The 19,753-nt window shown below is 41.4% G+C and overlaps 1 protein-coding gene across 2 annotated transcripts in view; it reads left to right on the top strand.

Annotated features, from left to right (window-relative positions):
• The first annotated feature begins 67 nt into the window (after positions 1-67).
• SECISBP2L (SECIS binding protein 2 like) overlaps positions 68-19,753 on the top strand; it is a 33,716-nt gene continuing 14,030 nt past the window's right edge. Inside the window, exons 1-9 of one of the 2 annotated variants that reach the window (XM_083712540.1) lie at positions 68-396; positions 11,706-11,884; positions 12,803-13,127; positions 15,311-15,446; positions 16,538-16,761; positions 16,850-16,874; positions 17,420-17,535; positions 17,822-17,953; positions 18,999-19,082. In XM_083712540.1, coding sequence (XP_083568666.1) covers positions 373-396; positions 11,706-11,884; positions 12,803-13,127; positions 15,311-15,446; positions 16,538-16,761; positions 16,850-16,874; positions 17,420-17,535; positions 17,822-17,953; positions 18,999-19,082 — 1,245 coding nt within the window. In that variant the 5' untranslated portion in view covers positions 68-372. The remainder of the gene's footprint in view (positions 397-11,705; positions 11,885-12,802; positions 13,128-15,310; positions 15,447-16,537; positions 16,762-16,849; positions 16,875-17,419; positions 17,536-17,821; positions 17,954-18,998; positions 19,083-19,753) is intronic. The other variant, XM_083712541.1, reaches the window with a different exon arrangement.

Raw genomic sequence — 19,753 nt, 5'->3', positions numbered from 1 at the left:
GCTGGGCAACGGCTGAGAAGATGGGAGGGGGAGTTCCGAGCGCGGAGGAGGAGGCCGCTTTTAAACCAACGCTTTTAAGCGCAGCGTGTCTCCCGTCGGCTTCCGTCCCAGATGCTCCCTCCTCCTCCCCCGCCCCTCCCCTCCGTCGCCTCCATCTCAAGCCGTCGCTAGTGGCGTAGCCGGGTCTTGTTCGGGAGCCGCGTCAGCCGCCGCGGAGTCGCCTAGCTGCTCGCCGCGCCGGGTGGTGAGCGGGAAGCCGGTCCGTGAGGGGAGGGGAAGGGAGAAAGTGAGAGAGAGCCATGGGGGGAGAAGCGTCCCGCCGTCGCCGCTGAGAGAGGCGCCCGGGCCCGCTCTGCTCTGGCTGCTGGAGCCATGGACAAAGCCGTCGGCGGCCAGGTAGGGAGGAGTCCGGCGAAGGAGCCCGCCGTGCAGCGACCGGACCCCGGCTGAGGGGTTGCTAGGCAACGGGGGGAGGGGTGGCCCGCAAACCAACCCCCCCAAAATCCTGGGAAGAAGTCCTTTGAGGCAGCTGTGCCTGGGGGTTAGTGGCTGAGGGGTGCCTAAGTAAAGAGGAGGGGGCGGCGGCTAAAATGGTGAGGGGCTTAAATAACGCCCCGGCCTAATCCTGGCAGGAAGTCCCTTGAGGCAGCTGTGCCTAGGGGTTAGTGGCTGAAGGGTGCCTAAGTAAAGAGGAAGGGGCGGCGGCTGAAATGGTGAGGGGCTTAAATAACGCCCCGGCCTTCTAAATCTCAGGCGTCCCCTCTGCGCCTCCTGTGCTTTTGTTTTGGTTTCTCAACCTGGGCTTTTAACTTCGGGGGCGTTAAATGACTTGTAGTACTTGCTTACGGGGAGTCGCCCGAAGAACTCGTCTGCTGTGGAGGCGGCGTACAAATGCCACCGACACGTAAACAAACCGAGAGGGTGCTTCGTGTCGCGGTAGTAATAATAATAATAATCGTGGGTGGGGGAGTGGCAATGGGAGTTATGGGGCTTGAGTCCTAGACCCGGTCCCTACCGCGGGTGGGATCGGGCCCGAGGGGAATTAGACGAGGTTGCCAGGGCAGTGAGGGATTTAAAGGGATTTGTTGAAGCTCTGGGAGAAGGAGCTGTTTATACAACGCTCTCACTCTTGACATCCGTAGGGTGGTCTTTATAAGTTTTAATAAGCAAAGGATATATGTAGATTTTTTCCTCTCTCCACCCCCCCCACCCCGCAATCTAAATTCTGCAGCAAGGAATCTGAATTCTGGAGTAAGAAAGCAAAGGCAAAGCTAGCAGGCGTTGAATATGGGCCACTGGTGTTATGGGTGTGGGGGGTGTTGAAGATTAAATCGCCAGCTATTGCTAGCTGAATGGTGCTGGTTTCCGTAGCAGTAATACATTAAAGCATGCTTCTGTATGGTATTGTGGTTAGTGTCAAACTGCAACCTTTGAGACTTAAGAGTTCAAAACCCCACTCAGCTTGAAACTCCCTTTGTGACCTTGGGGCCACTGCCTCTCTCAGCCTAACTCACCTCACGGGGAATTTGTGAGGATAAAAGTAGCTCCATGGATAGAAATTTCAGGGCTTCAAGACACTTTTGCTATGCATTGTTTCAGTAAGTTCTAAAACATATCTGCATGACACTCCAGTATTTTTCTTATTGCAAAGTATTGGGGAGGCTAGCCAAGGATGGAAGAAAATAGTGGCTTGTCTGATGCCACCTAGTGAATTTTGAACTGGGAACTTATTTTCTGTGCTTTATTGGTGGGAAGGAAAGGATGATAATGCTGACAAATTATCACATTTCCAGTCTTGGCATGAAAGACCTGGATTAGCAAATATAGTAGAACTTGGCTATAGTCTTGCAATGCGAAAAGGAATGAGGTCAGAAGGAGGAATGGGGCAGAAAGTGCATCTCTCCCCAGGTTCTTCTTTGAGGCTAAAATCATTGTCAGTGACTGACTTGAGGGTTGAATATACTTCACCTCCTCTTAAAGTAGACGAAATTTTCCAATAAAGCTGGACTGCTATCAGCAATGGGCATTTCTTCGCCTCACTCTTCACACACCTCTTTCCAGTTTGAGGCAAGTGGGGAAGTCAGATGGCTTTTAGAGCGAGAGAGATTTGTCCCTGAGAATTTCAGGTATTACTGTACTTCTTAGAGGGCAAACTATATGTAACTCACATTTAAATGTAAATGAAGCACCAACATGCTTGATTAAAAGTGAAAGACTTTGGTTTTGAGTTGAGGGAGTGTCTACTTAAACTTTTCCTTACCAGCTGATTCTTATATCAATATTGTGCTTCTCTCCTCCAGCCCCATCCCTTCTCCTCCTCAGGGTTTCAAAGTATCAACATATGTCTGGAATTCTTTGCAGGGAGAACAGCTGGTAGAGTGGAAAAACAGTTGGAAGGAGAAGAGTTAAACATCCCTTGCTTAAAATTGCTGCCACTTAAAGTTGCTTTATTTAAAACACCACCACCACCACCATTGGGGCTTCATTGCACCCACTTATTTGTTTTGTTTGTAATGTTTAATTTGACCCATTGGCAGAGCTTAAACCCATTGTGGATGCATTCAGACAGCTTTTAAAATTAAGATATTAAACATTTTGCCTTTATAAGAACAAACTAGTTGCATTTTTAAGCTAGTAATCTGTACACAACCATAGTTTCCCATTTCACCTGAACTAGGAAAATGAACTGGAAACCATGGTTAAAGATTTCCTAGTTTATCAGCCATGCAATGAAGAGGCTTTATAATTGTGCATGGTTTGTACATATTGCAGCATATTTAGCCAAGATAAGCTGAAGCAGACCACTGACACTTGCAAGACAAGAGTTTAAACATTAGTCCACAGAAGGTATCCTCTTTATAAAGTTGTCTGACTAATATCAATCTCTTCAGTTTATTATCATTATCATTATTTTTAATTACCTGCACTTCACCCTAAGGTCACAGGACAAGTTATAAAAAAACACAGTGCTAAACAGTTTAAAACATAATCACAAAAATAAGGTGGGTCCTAAAAATACAGATTTCATGTACCAAAAACCAGGATAAAGAGGTGTGTCTTCAGCGTTCATCAAAATTGTGTAATGAAGATGCCGGATGAATCTCTGTGGGGAAGAAGTTCCAAAACCTAGGGCCTACTACAGAGAAAGCCCTCTCTTAAACCACCTCCCCTGAGCTCCTGTGGAACAATCAAGAGGGCTCCCTCTGCTGATCTTAAAACTGGTGGAGGGCTGTAGGAAAGATACAGTATTTCAGGTATTGGGGGGTGGGGGCTGAGTCAATTAGGGCTTTAAACACTTGTAATTGGCTTCAGAAACAAACTGGTAACTAGTGCAGCTATTTTAAAATTGGTTTGGTGAGATCTAAGTCCAGAACCCCAGCTAGGAATTTGGCTGCTGCATTTTGGACCAGCTGAAGTTTCTGAGTCTTCAAGGGCAGCCCCACCTAAAGCACATTGCAATCATCCAATCTGACCTGGGATAGCTCAGTTGGTACAGCATGAGACTCTTACTCTCAAGGTCATGGTTTTGACCCCCACACTGGGCAAAAAGATTCCTGCATTGTAGGGGGTTGAACTAGATGATCCTTGGAGACCCTTCCAACTCTACAGTGCATGACCCATATGCAATACAGCCAGCCTAGATTTCAGACCACAGATTTATGATCTGACCTAATATTAGGCAGGAGCATATGTTCCTAAATGTAAATTTCTACCCAAAACTACAAAGTTGGTTTGGTGTGATCATTGCTGCTGTTATTTAAAGATATGGCTGTTTGAGGTTACATATCATTTGTTTTTATTTTTAACAGGTCTTTTGTGTTGCCTGTAGTTTCCATGAATATTTTTAAAAAATGTTTCTGAAAGCAGAATGGTTACTAAACCACAGACATCACTCTTGTTGAGCAATATGTTGTGGATTAATTAGTAGGAATTGTAATTAGCCTTCAGGTGACTTCATGAAATGGTTACTTCCTTGTTGCATTCTTCCAGTACAGTGGTACCTCGGGTTAAGTACTTAATTCGTTCCGGAGGTCCGTACTTAACCTGAAACTGTTCTTAACCTGAAGCACCACTTTAGCTAATGGGGCCTCCTGCTGCTGCCACGCCGCCGGAGCACGATTTCTGTTCTCATCCTGAAGCAAAGTTCTTAACCTGAAGCACTATTTCTGGGTTAGGGGAGTCTGTAACCTGAAGCATATGTAACCCAAGGTACCACTGTATCTTCCTGTGTCTTCAGTTCTTTGCAGCCAGCCATTATCTGGATTTTAGTAACTAGGCATGGATAGCTGTAGAAGAGGGAGAAGCTCAAGATGACTCCAAGATAAAATAATAATGATGATTAGGTTCATGGAGAAGGTCTCATTCACAGGAGTGGTAGAGCCACTTGCTTGCAAAAGGCCTCAGCTTCACTCCCCAGTATTTCTAGACAAGACATGGAAAGGCTTATTTAAAACCCCGAGGTGTTATTGCCAGTCAGCATAGACAGTAGTAAGCTAGATAGACCAGTGGTGTGACTTAGTTAAAGGCAGTTTTTCTGTGTTCCTGTAACATTTGCCTGACATTTTTCTTTAGGGGACGAAAGGGTGTTGGGTGGGCATTGTTGGTTTTAGTCCTCTTAAAGGACTAGCATAGTATTGTGCCAGGCAGCAGGCACATGCCTTCACAAGATATCGATGTTAGAAACTCAGATATACCGTATTTTTCGTCCTATAGGGCGCACCAGCCCATAGGACGCACCTAGTTTTTTTGGGGGGGGGAATTTTTTTAAAAAAAATATGCCGCCTGCAAGCCTTGCGAGCCCGCAGGACCTCCTGCCGGGCGCGCAAGGCTTGCGGACATCTGCCCGAAGCACGGGGCGTGCTCCGGAGCGCGCCCCGTGCTTCGGGCTGCAGGCTACTGCCCGCAAGCCTTGGGAGCCCGGCGGGCACTACCGTGGGCTCGCAAGGCTTGCGGATAGCTTCCTGAAGCCTGGAGAGTGAGAGGGGTCGGTGTGCACCGACGCCTCTCGCTCTCCAGGCTTCAGCGAAAGCCTGCATTTGCCCCATAGGACGCACACACATTTCCCCTTCCTTTTTGGAGGGGGAAAAGTGCGTCCTATAGGGCGAAAAATACGGTATAAACTAGGTGCCAAATGGCTCCTTAAACCAGGTTTACAGTTGCCAAATAACAAAATTAGGAAACAGATTGCAAAAAGGAAGGTTGGTATCCTACCTTGCATCATGCATCACTTCAAAACAACTTGTTCTGTGATTGAACCAATGGCACGATATGTTCCTTATGCTGCCACGTTGATTTAAAGGCATCACATTAAGACAAGTTATGACTTAGCATGAATGCAAGGTCTCTAAGAGAGTAGATTGGGGCCATTTTGCTCCTCCCTAGTCACTCTGCTACTGCACTGATGTGTGAACTAGGCCAGTGTCTAATCTTAGTAACTCCTTTTCTTGGGAAGTATCTGTTCTAATGTAGAGTAAGCCTTGGCCTTTATGAAGTCATGGAGGTACAAATCAAGGTTGGATAAGATAGGCTCTTACAGTTTTATAATGCAGTTGTTTCTAGTAGTAAGTTTTTAACTCTTTAAAATGGGCTTGGGTTGTGATAGGGAAGGAGGAGTTGCATTTTGTTAATCCAAATGTAATCCAGATATAGATCCAGTTACTAAACATCATAGTTGTATCATTAAAAATAAAACACATGATTTATAAAAAAATATTTTTATGAATACAGTAATGAAATAGGATTGATCATTAAAAGTCTTCTGGTATTGGATCCTTGTTACCTGGTAGGTTCATGCCCAAGTAATTGTAGGGTTGAAACCTTACAATCCAAACATAATGCATTTTTATACAGATGCAAATCCCTGTGGTCAGTAGGAATTGTTCCTATTAATTGTACATAGGATTGCATCCTATCCTAATGATGTTTGGCCTTGTTTAGAAGCTAAGTAATAGATTACTTTATATGAGCTTCATGTATTACTTGTACCCTCATGTAGTTTATAGGGAGACCTCTTGGAAGTTGTATTAATTAAGCACAGTCAGTAGAGCATGAGACTCTTAATTTCATGGTCATGGGTTCAAGTCCCACATTGGGAAAAATGATTCCTGCATTGCAGGGGGTTGGACTAGATCACCCTTATGGCTCCTTCCAACTCTGCAATTCTATGATTCTGTAAACACAGTGTAGGAGTAAGGAATTAAATATGAAAGTTATGAGTAGGTGTTCACGTGAACAGGTTGTTCAGTACTTAATGAAAGTACTTAGCATTTATAAAATGGTAGTGCTACTGCCCACTCATGTTACCTTGTTTTATAGCTTATCTGTTTGAGTAAAGCTTAGACACAAACAATGGAAGCTCTAAGATTGCACATGACATGTCATATGATGTATATTATATTATATGACATGTCATGTGCAATCTTAGAGCTACCATTGTTTGTGTCTCCACCTATCAAAGATGTCATACTGGCAGTATTGAGTTTGTAAAAGCATTTCACCCAATGTGTTCATTGAATATTGGTTTGTAGATACAGTATTCCCAACTAAGGGTTGCATGACTTAGTATACCCATTTCCTGATCGGAATTTGCTTTGTCTTTCTTGTGTATCTTTAAAAAAACAGCCATTCATTAGTCTAACATGCAAGCAAATGAAACAGTTTGTACTGTATGATCCTTTTTAAAACAGATAAATGATGCATGTTAATCTGAATCTGTAAGATGTTCTGTTTGGCAGTTGAGCTGGAACAGATAATAAAAAGTGGTGTGAGATTTCCAGACAAAATGTAATAGGAACATTTTGTGCTGCTTTAAATGGAGATCTGATTTAGCATGTATATTTGACTTGAATTTAGTAAACAATATCTGATCCCCTCCAAGTAACCAAAAGTAGTTTGTCTGAAACATGATAAGAGAAAAATGTGAAAACAATCGAGTTGTTCTAAATGTCATATTCAAAGCATTTCTTGGAAATTTATAGTTTGAAATACTCCAATGAAAATGTTAAGACATAGCTCAGTAGCATACATTCCCCTTAAGCTATTTAGATTTTAATAACACATTACTGTTAATTTACTCAGAAGTAAGCCACATTGAGTTCTAGAGTGCTAGCTCCGTAGTAAGTCTGTTTAAGATTCCAGCCTAAGGGAGAAAAAGGAAGATGCTGAAAATTAACATATACTAATTTTAGCATGCCTGGACTGCTGCTTGCATAAGTGTTTGCATTCTAGTGAGAGTCTCCTGAAAAATAAAAGTTTGCTTTTAAACATTACGACTACTACATTGGTTCCATTTGCCTAATGTAACTTGTATTACATTAATGCACAGAGCAGTCCTAGAAGTGGAGAAATTACCGTATTTTTCGTCCCATAGGACGCACCTAGTTTTTTTGGGGGGAAATAAAGGAAATTTTTTTCCCTTTATTTCCCCCCCCAAAAGCACTTCGGGGAAACTGAACCAGGTCGAAGAACAGCGGGGTGGCGGCGCTGCGCCTCCCTGCTGTCCCCCGAGCTTGTGGGGCTGGCCAATGTCTGCGCTCTGCTTCAGGGTGCCCCGCGCGCCGGGCAGCAGGCTGCTATCCGCAGCGTGGGGAGCCCTGCGGGGAACTCCTGCAGGGCTCCCCACGCTGCGGATGTCTGTCCGGCGTACGGGGCCTAGGCTGCGGATGTCTTCCTGAAGCCTGGAGAGCGAGAGGGGTCGGTGCGCACCGACCCCTCTCGCTCTCCACGCTTCAGCGAAAGCCTGCATTCGCCCCATAGGATGCACCCAGATTTCCCCTTCATTTTTGGAGGGGGAAAAGTGTGTCCTATAGGGCGAAAAATACGGTACTACCCCATCATTGATTAAAAAGTAAGATTTTTTTCAGACAGAACTTTGCATAAAATGCTCCTGCTATCTTCTAGTCAAGCACCATATTTCCCCTTCCTTAAGATTGCATTGAATAATCTAACTATAGCCACATCTGTTTTTGTTTTTACAAAGCGACTCTTAAAATAGGCAAAGTGTAAGTTCTTAATATGCTTGTTGCTGCATATTCTCAATTTTAAAACTGACCCAAAATATTTTTTTCAAATTGCCGAAAGATAAAAGGTCACTATTATAACTAGGCTGCTTCTTTTTCCAGCTGTTAGCCAGTATAAAACCCAACATTATTTTGAATTTGAAACATAATATGTAGGCATCTGCCTTGTGTTAATTACACAAAGTGCCTTCAGCCGACAGCACTATTCTGCTTAGAAGGACAGCATGGGTTCTGTTTTAATGGGTAATATTGAACGTCTGTTACAGGTTTTTTGTATATTGTAGTCTAAAGATTAAACACAGTGCTGTAACTATAAGACAAAGTTTACCAGTCTGTTCCTGCTAGTGTCATCTTCTGTCACTGCAGCTGCTAAATAATACAGTAGCCTTTATATTGAAAACAAAGGTGGCTTTATGTTAAATATCTTGGAAGAAATGTAATGGTCAGTGGGAAACATATATAATGAGCTATTGCATACATTCTGTAAAATTAAACTGAAAGCTGGGCAAGTCTTAAAATCCTGTGCTTTGAAAGAAAATTGCTAACATAAACAATAGAATATGTAAGTACTGATTGTTGTATTTATATAGTGTCACCAGTGTGCATGTTCCTTTAGAGGAAAAAGAGGTTCCTGTGTAATCCATACTCTGTTAGAAGTGGAAACAATAGACAGATTGTTATTTGCAAATGGCTTAATGTAGAGGCTCTGAAATCAAAAGCCAAACTTAATTCAAACTAAACCTGAATAAGAAAACACTACACTAATTAATCTTATATCCTGCTGTTTTGCTCAAAAGTGAGTTTGAATTATGAATTATTATTAAATATATTTATGTAGTCACCATTCAATAAATATTTCTTGTGTAACTTGCAACAAAATACTAAACACATAATACAGTGGTACCTTGGTTTGCATATGTTTTGGATTACAAACACGTCAAACCCGGAAGTGTGTGTCCCTGTTTGCAACCTTTTTTTGGATTACAACCCATTTTATTTGGATTAGGAACAATTTTTTTTTGGAGACCCCATTGGCAAAAGCATGCCTTGGGTTACAACCTGTTTTGGTTTACAAACAGACCTCCGGAACAGATTATGGTTGTAAACCAAGTTACCACTGTATACAATAACCAATAAAACAAGAAACCTCAAAAAACTTCCCAGTTCTAAAACAGTTTAAAAGTTTGGGTGAACAAAAGGGACTTCAGTTGGCCCTGAAAATACCATAAAGTCTCTATTTGACCATCTCTGGGGAGGCTGTTCCACAGCTGAGATGCCACTAATGAAAAGTCCCTTTCCTTGGTTCCCCCCTGATTTGCTTTGCCTGCTCAAGCTACCCAGCGGAAGGCCTCCAAAACAATATTAAGCTTCAGGTTGGCATATACAGGATAAGGCAATTGGTACTTTAAATTGGGACTAGATTATTTTTGCAGGAAAGAATTGAAGGAGGCCTTGAGTTTAAGCACTCCTCCTCTCCTCTGGTATGGACACAAGTGGCCGTAAAGCTTTCTCTTCCCTTTTAGTTTAACCACTAGGTTATCTGAACTATGGTTTGTTGAAATAAGGCAGGTGTGTGCTTGTGCACGCGCGCACACGGCAACAAATGGCTCCTTAAACCAAGGTTACAGTTGCCAAAACAGAATATCTAGTTGCCATTTTGGGGCAAGACATATGTAAAGTTTTATTTTTTAAATGACTGTCTATGATTGATTATCTGTTAAACATCTGGCTAGTTCAGATGACAACATAGGGCAGTGATGGCCAAACTTAGCCCTCCAGCTGTTTTAGGACTACAATTCCCGTCATCCTTGACCACTGGTCACGTTAGCTAGGGATGATGGGAGTTGTAGTCGCAAAACAGCTGGAGGGCCAAGTTTGGCCATCACTGACATAGAGCTAGGTTAAGAACTTTGTGAACTTAAAAAAGAAAAGTCACTTGATCCAGGAACAGTCCACACACACACACACACACACACACACACACACACACACACAAATATATATATCAGCCTATTCCTCCCTCTTCTTAATGATGACACAGACTATTCATAATGTAAGAATATTCTTACATTACTGTGAGCAGGGAAGTGGGGTGGGGTAAGTGAAGGCAAACTACAACGATTAACTGTAATGTCGTTCACTGCTCCTGTTTAGGCTGCACAGAAAAAGCATTTTGGTTCCTGAAATTCATTCTAATTCTGCAGATAAAATATAACTGATAGAATTCTGCAGGATGTGGTATTAGTGTGTGAAAACAGTCAAGATTCAATTATCCCCAGGCATGCACCTCCAGATGGTGGAGATGTCAGGTGCTGCCATCCTGGCACCCAGGTATTTTCACTTGGTTGCAAGTGGCCAATAGGCAGGTGCAAAATGTGCCTGGCTAATTTCAAACACTGCTTCAAACCATAGGTTATAGGTTTGTCTCAATTAACCATAATTACGATTAAGGTGTGAGTGTCATGACCGGTTGCAGTGAATCTAAAACAGAAGCAAAAGCTCCCAAACTCATTGCAGTTGTGCCAGAAGAGGAAAGTGGGCCTGACTTGTTGAGAGTATTATTGCTGCATCGGGTATCATAGCTGAATAGCTTTCCTTTGGGAGGGTAACTTTTCTTCTGCAGGTTTAAAAAAAATAAATAAATACTTTGTCAGATTTGTTTCTTACTAGTATATTTCCTCTAGTACATTTCCTTCTCTTGAAAAACAAAAAACCCAGACTCTTGACTCTTGATTGAAGTGCATAACATTGGAAATCAGTTTTCTATTTCTTTGAAATACACTACTTTGCCCAACAGTTATCCCCTGATTCTAGGAAGTGTCGGATACTTGTTACAGCTCAGTCTTTTGCAAATGTGTTTGGAAGTAAGTTATATTTTGTTCAGTGGAACTTGTTTTTGTTTTTGTTGTTTAGAAAAGGGTGCATAAGACTGAAGCTTCACCTATCAACAATAAGTGATTATTCATACTTAAATAGACCCACCGAAAGCAATAAACTTAAAGTAACATTTTTCTTGGGAGTGTAACTCATTCCACCCTCATTTAGATTGATCATGTGCAATGCTCTAAATGAGTGATGGCCAAACTTGGCCCTCCAGCTGTTTTTGGACTACAACTCCCATCATCCCTAGCTAACAGGACCAGTGGTCAGGGATGATGGGAATTGTAGTGCAAAAACAGCTGGAGGGCCAAGTTTGGCCATCACTGCTCTAAACAGTATCTCCTATGCTTCCTTCCATCATAAAATTTCATGTCTTTACTGCAGATAAATGTGTGGCACAAAACATGACTGTTTTTGTTTTCCTATTTTGTAATGTGCATTCTTCAGAAGACTGAACTTAGGTCTGTTGTGCAGATTTCCTTGTGTGACATAATTGTTTGCATAGTTGTCACCTCCTCTCTGGTTACTGCTCTGGTGCTTTAGATAAGGGATATATTTCCTGCACATGGAACTAGAATAAATTGTGTCAGTGTGTAACAGTCTATGTAGTATTCTACCAGCTTTGGGATTGCTGATCTTAAATGCAATTAATTTTGCTTGAATAATTTTGACTGGGGAAATGTAACATGGTAAACCTACTGAAAATACAGCCCTAGTGGCTATGACATACTTAAGTACTGACAGCCCAGAAAATACTCTAGTTTATGTTCCCTAACATTTTAACATGTTTCTTTCCCTTCCCTTAAGAATGTGAAACTCTCTGCTGAAGTAGAACCATTCATTCCTCAGAAGAAGGGTCCGGATTCACTTATGATGTCTATGGCGTTACCTACTGACAGTGGAGGAGTTAATGGCGTGGAACCAGCTCCTATTCCTAGCTACCTGATTACTTGCTACCCATTTGTTCAGGAAAACCAGTCCAATAGGTAATTAAGTATATTCTGTGACTAAATAAATGAATGTAAACATTTTCTGCACCTGCCATTTAGTTTTCTATGTTCCCTAAAATACTGGGAAGCTTTCACACTAAACTTCAGCACTTAAAGCTGAAATTTTGTGCATGTTTTCTTGGGTGTAAGCTATTCCAAATTTAGTGGAACTTGCTTCTGGGTAGACATGTGAGGATTAGATTGCATGTTAGTTGAATAATATGGTTGTAGAAGAACTTATTTGCTTTCTCTCTAGGTTTTTTTTTTTTTTAACCATTCATAAAAATCATCCATTTTTTGTGTCTCCTGAATGAAAGGTGGTGAGGCTCAGACCTTCAAGCCACCTCTTAAATTTGCTATCTGTTAGAGCAGCGAAATTAGCTTCATGCCACTTCCAAAATGAGGCAGTGGCCTCCATTTGCTGCCTTCTTTGCATAGTTGCTGAGAATAGATGAAAGGCAGAAAACTGTTCATATTTTCACCGAGCATAGGACTATGATGAAACCTCTGGAAACATCATGTAATTCAGGTCTCCCTTTGATGTTTAAGGCTGCAGTTGTAACCCCATTTACATGGAAGTAAGCACCATTAATTCAGCAGAATTTAATTCTGAATGGACATTGTGAGGACTTGGCTATAATTTTACCTGTAAAAACATAGGACTGCCATGCTAGTATAGCACTTGATAGCTCACAATAGTGTAATACTTAGCTTGTGCAGTACAGTTTGGTGCAACTAGTTCCTCATACCTCAAACTGGACAGCCATATGAACACAGTGGGGAAATGTATGTGGGATGGACAGCACTTAGCACTTGCAGAATCTTTCTTTTTGGTTTTAAAGGAAAGAAGTGGTGCTGGTGGACCGTTGCACACTTAACCATTCAGAAAGTGAATTATTCTCTTCCTCTCCACAGGCAACTTCCGCTGTATAACAATGATATCAGATGGCAGCAGCCTAACCCAAACCCTGCTGGTCCATACCTTGCTTATCCCATTATTTCTGCCCAGCCACCTGTGTCTGCTGAATACACGTATTACCAATTGATGCCAGCACCATGTGCCCAGGTCATGGGCTTCTATCATCCTTTTCCAGCCCCTTACTCAGCTCCCTTCCAGACCACAAGTGCCATAAATACAGTCACGGCAGAATGCACGGATCGCCCAACCCAGCCCAACCAGGTCTTTTCATTATGTAGCCAGCAGAGTAGAAGCTCCAACAGGGGACCAGCTGTGCAAAAAGTAAGTCCATTTAGCAAGCAACATAATCAAAGGATGAATGGCTAGTTTGGAATATATCGGTGAAGTATATGTTTGTCAATACAGTCCAACCTCGGTTCTCGAACGCCTCCGTTTGGAACATTTTGGCTCCCGAATGCCGAAAACCCGGAAGTAAATGCTTCGGTTTGCAAACGTTTTTCTGAAGCCGAACGTCCGACGCAGCTTCCCCTTGGTTGTTGAACATTTCGGAAGCTGAACAGCTTCTGGAATGGATTACCTTCGACAACCAGGGTTTGACTGTATCCATATCATTGTTGTAAAACATTATGATGGAAATGAAAATCCTTTAAAAAAAATGTTTTACACCAGAAATGGAAGAATCTAGAAAATATTTTTGTACAAAGAATAAACTTTTTGAATTCTGCATGCATTATCGGGGCAGCATAGAGCACAACCTCTCACTTGTTCTCTTCCTCAGTCTGCTTATGCCAGGCATGGCCAAACTTGGACCTCCAGTTGTTTTGGGACTACAATTCCCATAATCCCTGACCACTGGTCCTGTTAGCTAGGGATGATGGGAGTTGTAGTCCCAAAACAGCTGGAGGGCCAGGTTTGGCCATGCCTGGTTTATGCAATTGGGCATGCACAAAAGCCAAAGCCTAGGTGTTGTGTGATTCAAGTCCTTTTCACATGTAGACACACATATATGATAGCTTTTATCTGATACAGGTATCAAAACTAACAAAAGTTAAAACAAGTACTCCATATAAAATGCATCTTTCTGAAAGATAAAATAATTCTTTTTTATTGTTACCTGCTTAGGATTTGAGGATAAAGAAGTTTGAAAAAAATAAAGGACATCCTTAGTTTATTTTGCCAGCAGAATATGGTGGTCACTCAGCTGTCTAAAAAATAGCCTTCCAATATATTTTGCTCTATCTAGTGCACACAGGTCCTGTTGAATTCAGTATGTTTTACACGTGTGCAATTGGAGGCAAGATTGTAACCACAGTGTCTGTACACGTCTGTTGTCTAGAGTAATGTAACGCTCACTGTTTTATTTTTTTAAAAGTGGTGCAGTATCAGCCTAATTTCATTTTTTGGTGTTTCTGAAGTGCTGTAGTAAGATTGTAGTGTTGAACTCGATACATTTTAAAAACCTTTACCCTTCCTTCTTGAAAATCATGAATACATCTAGCTCACATCCATGCAAACATGAATAGGTATCATATTTATGTGCAGTGGTACCTCTGGTTGCACATGGGATCCATTCCGGAGCTCCAGTCAGATCCCGAGAAATTTGCAACTGGAGGTACCTGTTCTGCACATGCGCACAACACGGTAGAGCGCTTCTGCGCATGCACACGCAAGAAAAATACTTCTGGGTTTGCCGCGTGTGTAACCTGAAGGATATGCAACCAGAGGTGTGCATATCCAGAGGTACCACTGTACTTGCTTTTGAAATTTTATTTTTAAAATGGTTAAATGACAGTTCTTAAAAAAACACAGGCAGCCATACAGATGTAATCTTTTTAAAAACTCTTAAAAGCCACCATAATAGTAAATTGCTGCTTTTGGCAATTTAATTCCAAAACGAATTAATAGTGTTTAAGTGCTGCCTAACCTCTGCTTAAGATGTATTAAAAGCAGTTAATTTATCAATTTGAGTTACCCTTAATACTGTCTTCCATAATTCCAAGACTGATAGATTTCTGGACCATTTCCAATTCTTAATTATCATACTTGGACACCTACCAAAAGGTTCTTAATACATTTTTAAAAATCACACTTAACAGTTATACTTCAGTAAAGCACTGTTACTGAAATGTCAGAATTTCAGCAGCTAGACATGCTAGGCTTGGGTTCCAAACACGTTGCAGTAGCTGGAACATCAGAAGTGTGGATGTACCTAATGTAGAAATCGTAGTTTATTAGTTATCAGTACAGATAGATGAAAGCTGCTTAGCAAAATATGAAAGATCTTTAAACAATGGACTGTACTTGGTACTCATTATTCATTGTTTCGTATGTAACATACGTTGATTTTTTGTTAAAGTGCCGATTGATCTAAGCTTAGTTTCCAAATGTTTGCGGATAATATTAAATAATCTTCTGTGGTTATTTTCTGTGGAAATTGTCTTTCCTAAACCAAGTCCACTGGCTTACGAAATAAATCTCTTTCTTTGGCTAATCATTTTAAACAGCAACAGCCTCCACAGATACACATAAAAAGCAAAAGGCCTCCAGTGAAAAGTGTTGCTATCCAGAAAGAGACCAGTGCGTCGGGCCCTGAGAGCAGACCTAAAATTGTACTCTTGGTGGATGCTTGTCAGCAAACAGGTACAGTAATATTCTGTGCTTAAGTGAAATGTCCTTGTACCTGAAAAGGTCCTTGTACAAAGCTTATATAGGAATATCTGTGATGGAAGTACAGTGGTACCTCGCAAGACGAATGCCTCGTAAGACGAAAAACTCGCAAGACGAAAGAGTTTTTCGTTTTTTGAGTTGCTTCACAATACAAATTTCCCTATGGGCTTGCTTCGCAAGACGAAAACGTCTTGCGAGTTTGTTTCCTTTTTCTTAAAACCATTAATACCATGGGAATCCATGCTTCGCAAGACAAAAAATTTGCAAGACGAAAAAACTCGCAGAACGAATTAATTTCGTCTTGCGAGGTACCACTGTATTGGGTGTTCCTCCCATTCTGGGATGATATTCTTAATCTGCCTTGGCTCCTGGGTAAATTTACATTGGCTATTAGGCCATCATTCACATGGTGTATCTCCCTTTTGCCACTAATATTTCTGTCTTTTTAAGTCAAATTTTATTCAGTTATTTTCTCAGAACATAGTCTTATGAACATAATCACAACTGACAATATATTATTCCTTTCAGTCTAGCTGCCCAAGTCCGAAATTGGTCCAGTGAGGGCTAGCTGTGCTGAATGGTCACAGAATGCTGACCAGGGCAGAGTGGGAATGGAATATGTGGAAGAAGGAATCGTTTATTAAAAACGAGCATAATTAACTAGAATCTGGGACATTTCCCACACAACATAGCAACAACTGTTCTTATTTGTTTTTAGCATTTTGTATTTTATCTGTGCTGTTTTAATTTGTGTAACACTCCTTGAGTCCCATTGTGGGGGGAAAGTGGGCTATAAATGAAATAAAAATAGGTACCATCCATTGCCTATTTTGCACTTTAGAAACGCAAGCACCAAGGTTGTAGAAGGAAGCGGAAATTATTGCCATCTGTACTTGTAACAAAACTCTCTGGCAATGGGTTGTTCTAGATAGCTATCTAGAATGCCTGATAATTCCATTACTATTGTGACAGCTCTTCTTAACTGCTTGTATGTTTGTGGAAGAAGACTAGGTTGCTCCAAAGAACTGTTAGTTCTTAGTAATCCCACTTGCCTTGCATTGCAGACTTTCCATCAGAGATCGCAAGCAAGTCACTGTCTGAGAGTGTGAGTGCCATGCACTGGAAACCAAAAAGCAGGAGGCGGCGAACCTCCCACCCTGCGGAATCCTCTAGTGAACAAGGGGCTAGCGAAGCAGACATTGATAGTGACAGTGGTTATTGCAGTCCTAAACACAGCAACCAGGCTGCTGGCGTGACCTCAAGGAGCACAGAATCTGCTGCATCAAATGTAGGTAAACGCCTGAAGTGTTTAAAAGGGATGAAGATGGCACAAAATAAGCAAAATCTTAAAATCTCTTCTTTTTTAAATTTTTCAGATGATGGAACCATCAATACATCCAGGTAACTTTCATATATATAGAGAGAGATCAAAAAATCTCAAGCACTCAAGCTTTGCTGTTTTTGCCAACATTCTCTTCCTAACAGCATCAATAAACCTTTTTTTCTATTATCCTTCTGTCTGATAAATATGCCAGGCCTGAGGTGAAAATTAAGCTCCATAAGAAATGCATATAAGGCTTCATTTTTAATTGTGCATTCCTTACTTCTTACGTTAACACAATGCAACTAACTTACAGTAAAGGAACAAATAAATGTTCATTTAGAAAGAAAACATGTTGTACTTGGCAGACAATACACATGGGAGTAATAGCTATAACAAGCCACTTTCATTCAGAATTATCTCTGATGTGAACTATTAGAACAGGTAAAACTACTGAAAACAGGAACTAATTTTACAGGGTATATATACACAGAGCTAGATTTAGCACCTAGCTATCTCTCCTTATAGGTATAACTTTCAGTACTGTTGAAGAATGGATATATTTTTTACACTTTGTTTTTCATACATGGAGTATTTCCTTAAATGTATGTGGTGTTTATTTCAGGAGCCGTCAGTTGGGCAAGTGTCAGTTCCCAAGCAACTCAGAAAAAGCCTTGGATAGAGAGAACACCAGTTTTCTCAAGAGGTGGACGGCAACCTGAGCAGTGTAGTAACTCACAGGTAACCTTTTACTATGAAAACCCTAAACTTAGTGTAAGTTTTGCAGGTTAAGCAGGGCTGTACATCAGTTTCTTTAAAAGACGAAAGCTACTGTAGAAAGCAGGTAAAACTGGCAGATTTGTACCATGCATTGATTCAGAGCTATAGAGAGCATTTGGGGACATCATTAAAGGGCACATGAGATTTATAACCATTTAGTCATGATAAGAGTTATTTCATAATAGAGTTGGGGGAAGTACCAGTTCATAATATGTTTTGGGTTGTGTTTCTTTTAATGCACGTGTAGCCTGCCTTTAGATGTAGGGGACATAGCACATCGTCAGAGAGAAGACAGAACTTGCAGAAGAAACATGAGAAGCCTATAACCATAAACCAGTCAAACAGAACAGAGCCAAGTCCTGAGCCCCTCTATTTTGAGGTAACTTTATTATTCATTCATTCATAGTAATTGTCACACAAAAGCCTCACTGAAATTTTTGAGTGGACGACGGCGGCCTTGTAATCGGCTTATCATGTTTTGTCAGTTCCACTCCACCCTGTCTGCCTCTGGAAGAAGCGAACCATAAGGATTTGCTCGGTGTTACTTGCAAATCTTGTGGTTTCTTTCTTTCTAAACAAACAATGCGTAGAAGCCAAGATTTGATCTTTGCTTGCCGTTTGCAGTTTGTTGGAAGAAGCAACCTGTGGTTACTGGTTCACACATAAATCCTAAGCCAGGTTTCAGGGTTTGTTTCTCCTGGAGGCAGGCAGAGCTGAAGCCATGAACCTGAGCTCCATGCACCAGCACACTGTTCGTTCAGAGTGAGCCTTGGTTTTATTTTTGACCATGGATTATTGCACTATATGGGGAACCTTGGGGCCCGAGGCAGAATGTCACCCTCCAGGTCTCTCTATCTCCCGCTTTGCCCTTGCTTCCTCCTTGAGCATTTTTGCCTGGCTCGCTTGTGTCACTGGACTCATTAAGCTTCTTGCTTGTTTGGATGCTGAACAAAGAGGGATTGGGGAGTGTGAGTGTGGAAATTATTGTACAAAGGTACAAATGACATCTGTTCCTCTTCCCATTTCTGCTTCTGGCACTACCCTCTACTATCAGGCGGCCCCTGAAAGATTGCCCAGGAAGACCTGTGGCCCTCAGGTTCCCAACACCAGGATTATTTTTATGTGCAAAGAAGTCTGTTTTTGTCTCCTACATAATAGGCATGCTCATTTTGAAAGCATATAAACTTGCCTTTAAAATTTCGTTGTTACTTTTTAGTGTGTCCTAGCATCTTGCTGTCAGCATCTTCCCTTCTCTAATTGTTTCATGATGAGTGTCTCATGATTGGGCAAGTTATTCTTTTTTAAGCATTGCAGAGTGGCATCTGCTAACTTCTGCTAATGGCTTAAGTGAGGCCTTGGTGCCTAGTAGAGATAGAGCGATACAAACTTAATTCATTTCAAATCCTCCCAATATTTTTATTTAGGATGAAGACGAATTTCCAGAGTTAAACAGTGAAAATGGAAATTCCAAGGGTGGTAATATGCAGCTGAAACATGCCCCTAAAGTGGTAAGAGGCTTTTATAATGTAAATAGTATTTTGATTTAATGCAGCAGCAGTGAATGCTTCTATTCTGTGGGAGTGGAGAAAAAGAGAATGTGGTGGAACGAGGTGCAGAATTCAGTTTCATAAGAATATTTGCTTTTAAAGAAGGAAGCATGTTTCTACTAGCCCTTTATGGCTTGGATTATATGCCCGAAAGTGTGAGCAATGTCTGCTGAAATCTCAAAAGCCAGAGGTGTGGAGGGAGCTTCAACACCTTGCATAGCTCTTTATTCTAGTCATGACTGGAATAACTAATGCAAAATAGAAGAGTACTGTTTTTCCCCCTCCATCTGCTTATACCAGCAGCAAATAAAAAGTTCCAGCCTTTCTGGAGTAAATCATTCATGCTAGTAATATTTTGAGTCTCTAGATTATTTATGAGTTGCCTTTTTCATGTGACCTAAAAGCCATTGGTAGAGGACTGCATCTGCCAAATCAAATAATTGCTCAGACCTAACTGAGATACTGTTTAAATAAAGCACTCTGACCACTTAGGGAGTCCTATATGAGTGTACTAGGTTGTGTGCTGATACAGTTGAGGTAGTTTGGGAAACAAGGTCAACTTGGGCAAGTTTGTGATGAGCTATGCTTTCTGTTGTAACACCTTTAAAGCTGTGCTCTCTCTCCTTGTTCAC

The sequence above is a fragment of the Podarcis gaigeae genome, assembly GCF_964106915.1.
Source record: "Podarcis gaigeae genome assembly, chromosome: 14".
NCBI classification, from domain to species: domain Eukaryota; kingdom Metazoa; phylum Chordata; class Lepidosauria; order Squamata; family Lacertidae; genus Podarcis; species Podarcis gaigeae.
This window is presented reverse-complemented; position numbering and strand designations above follow the sequence as displayed.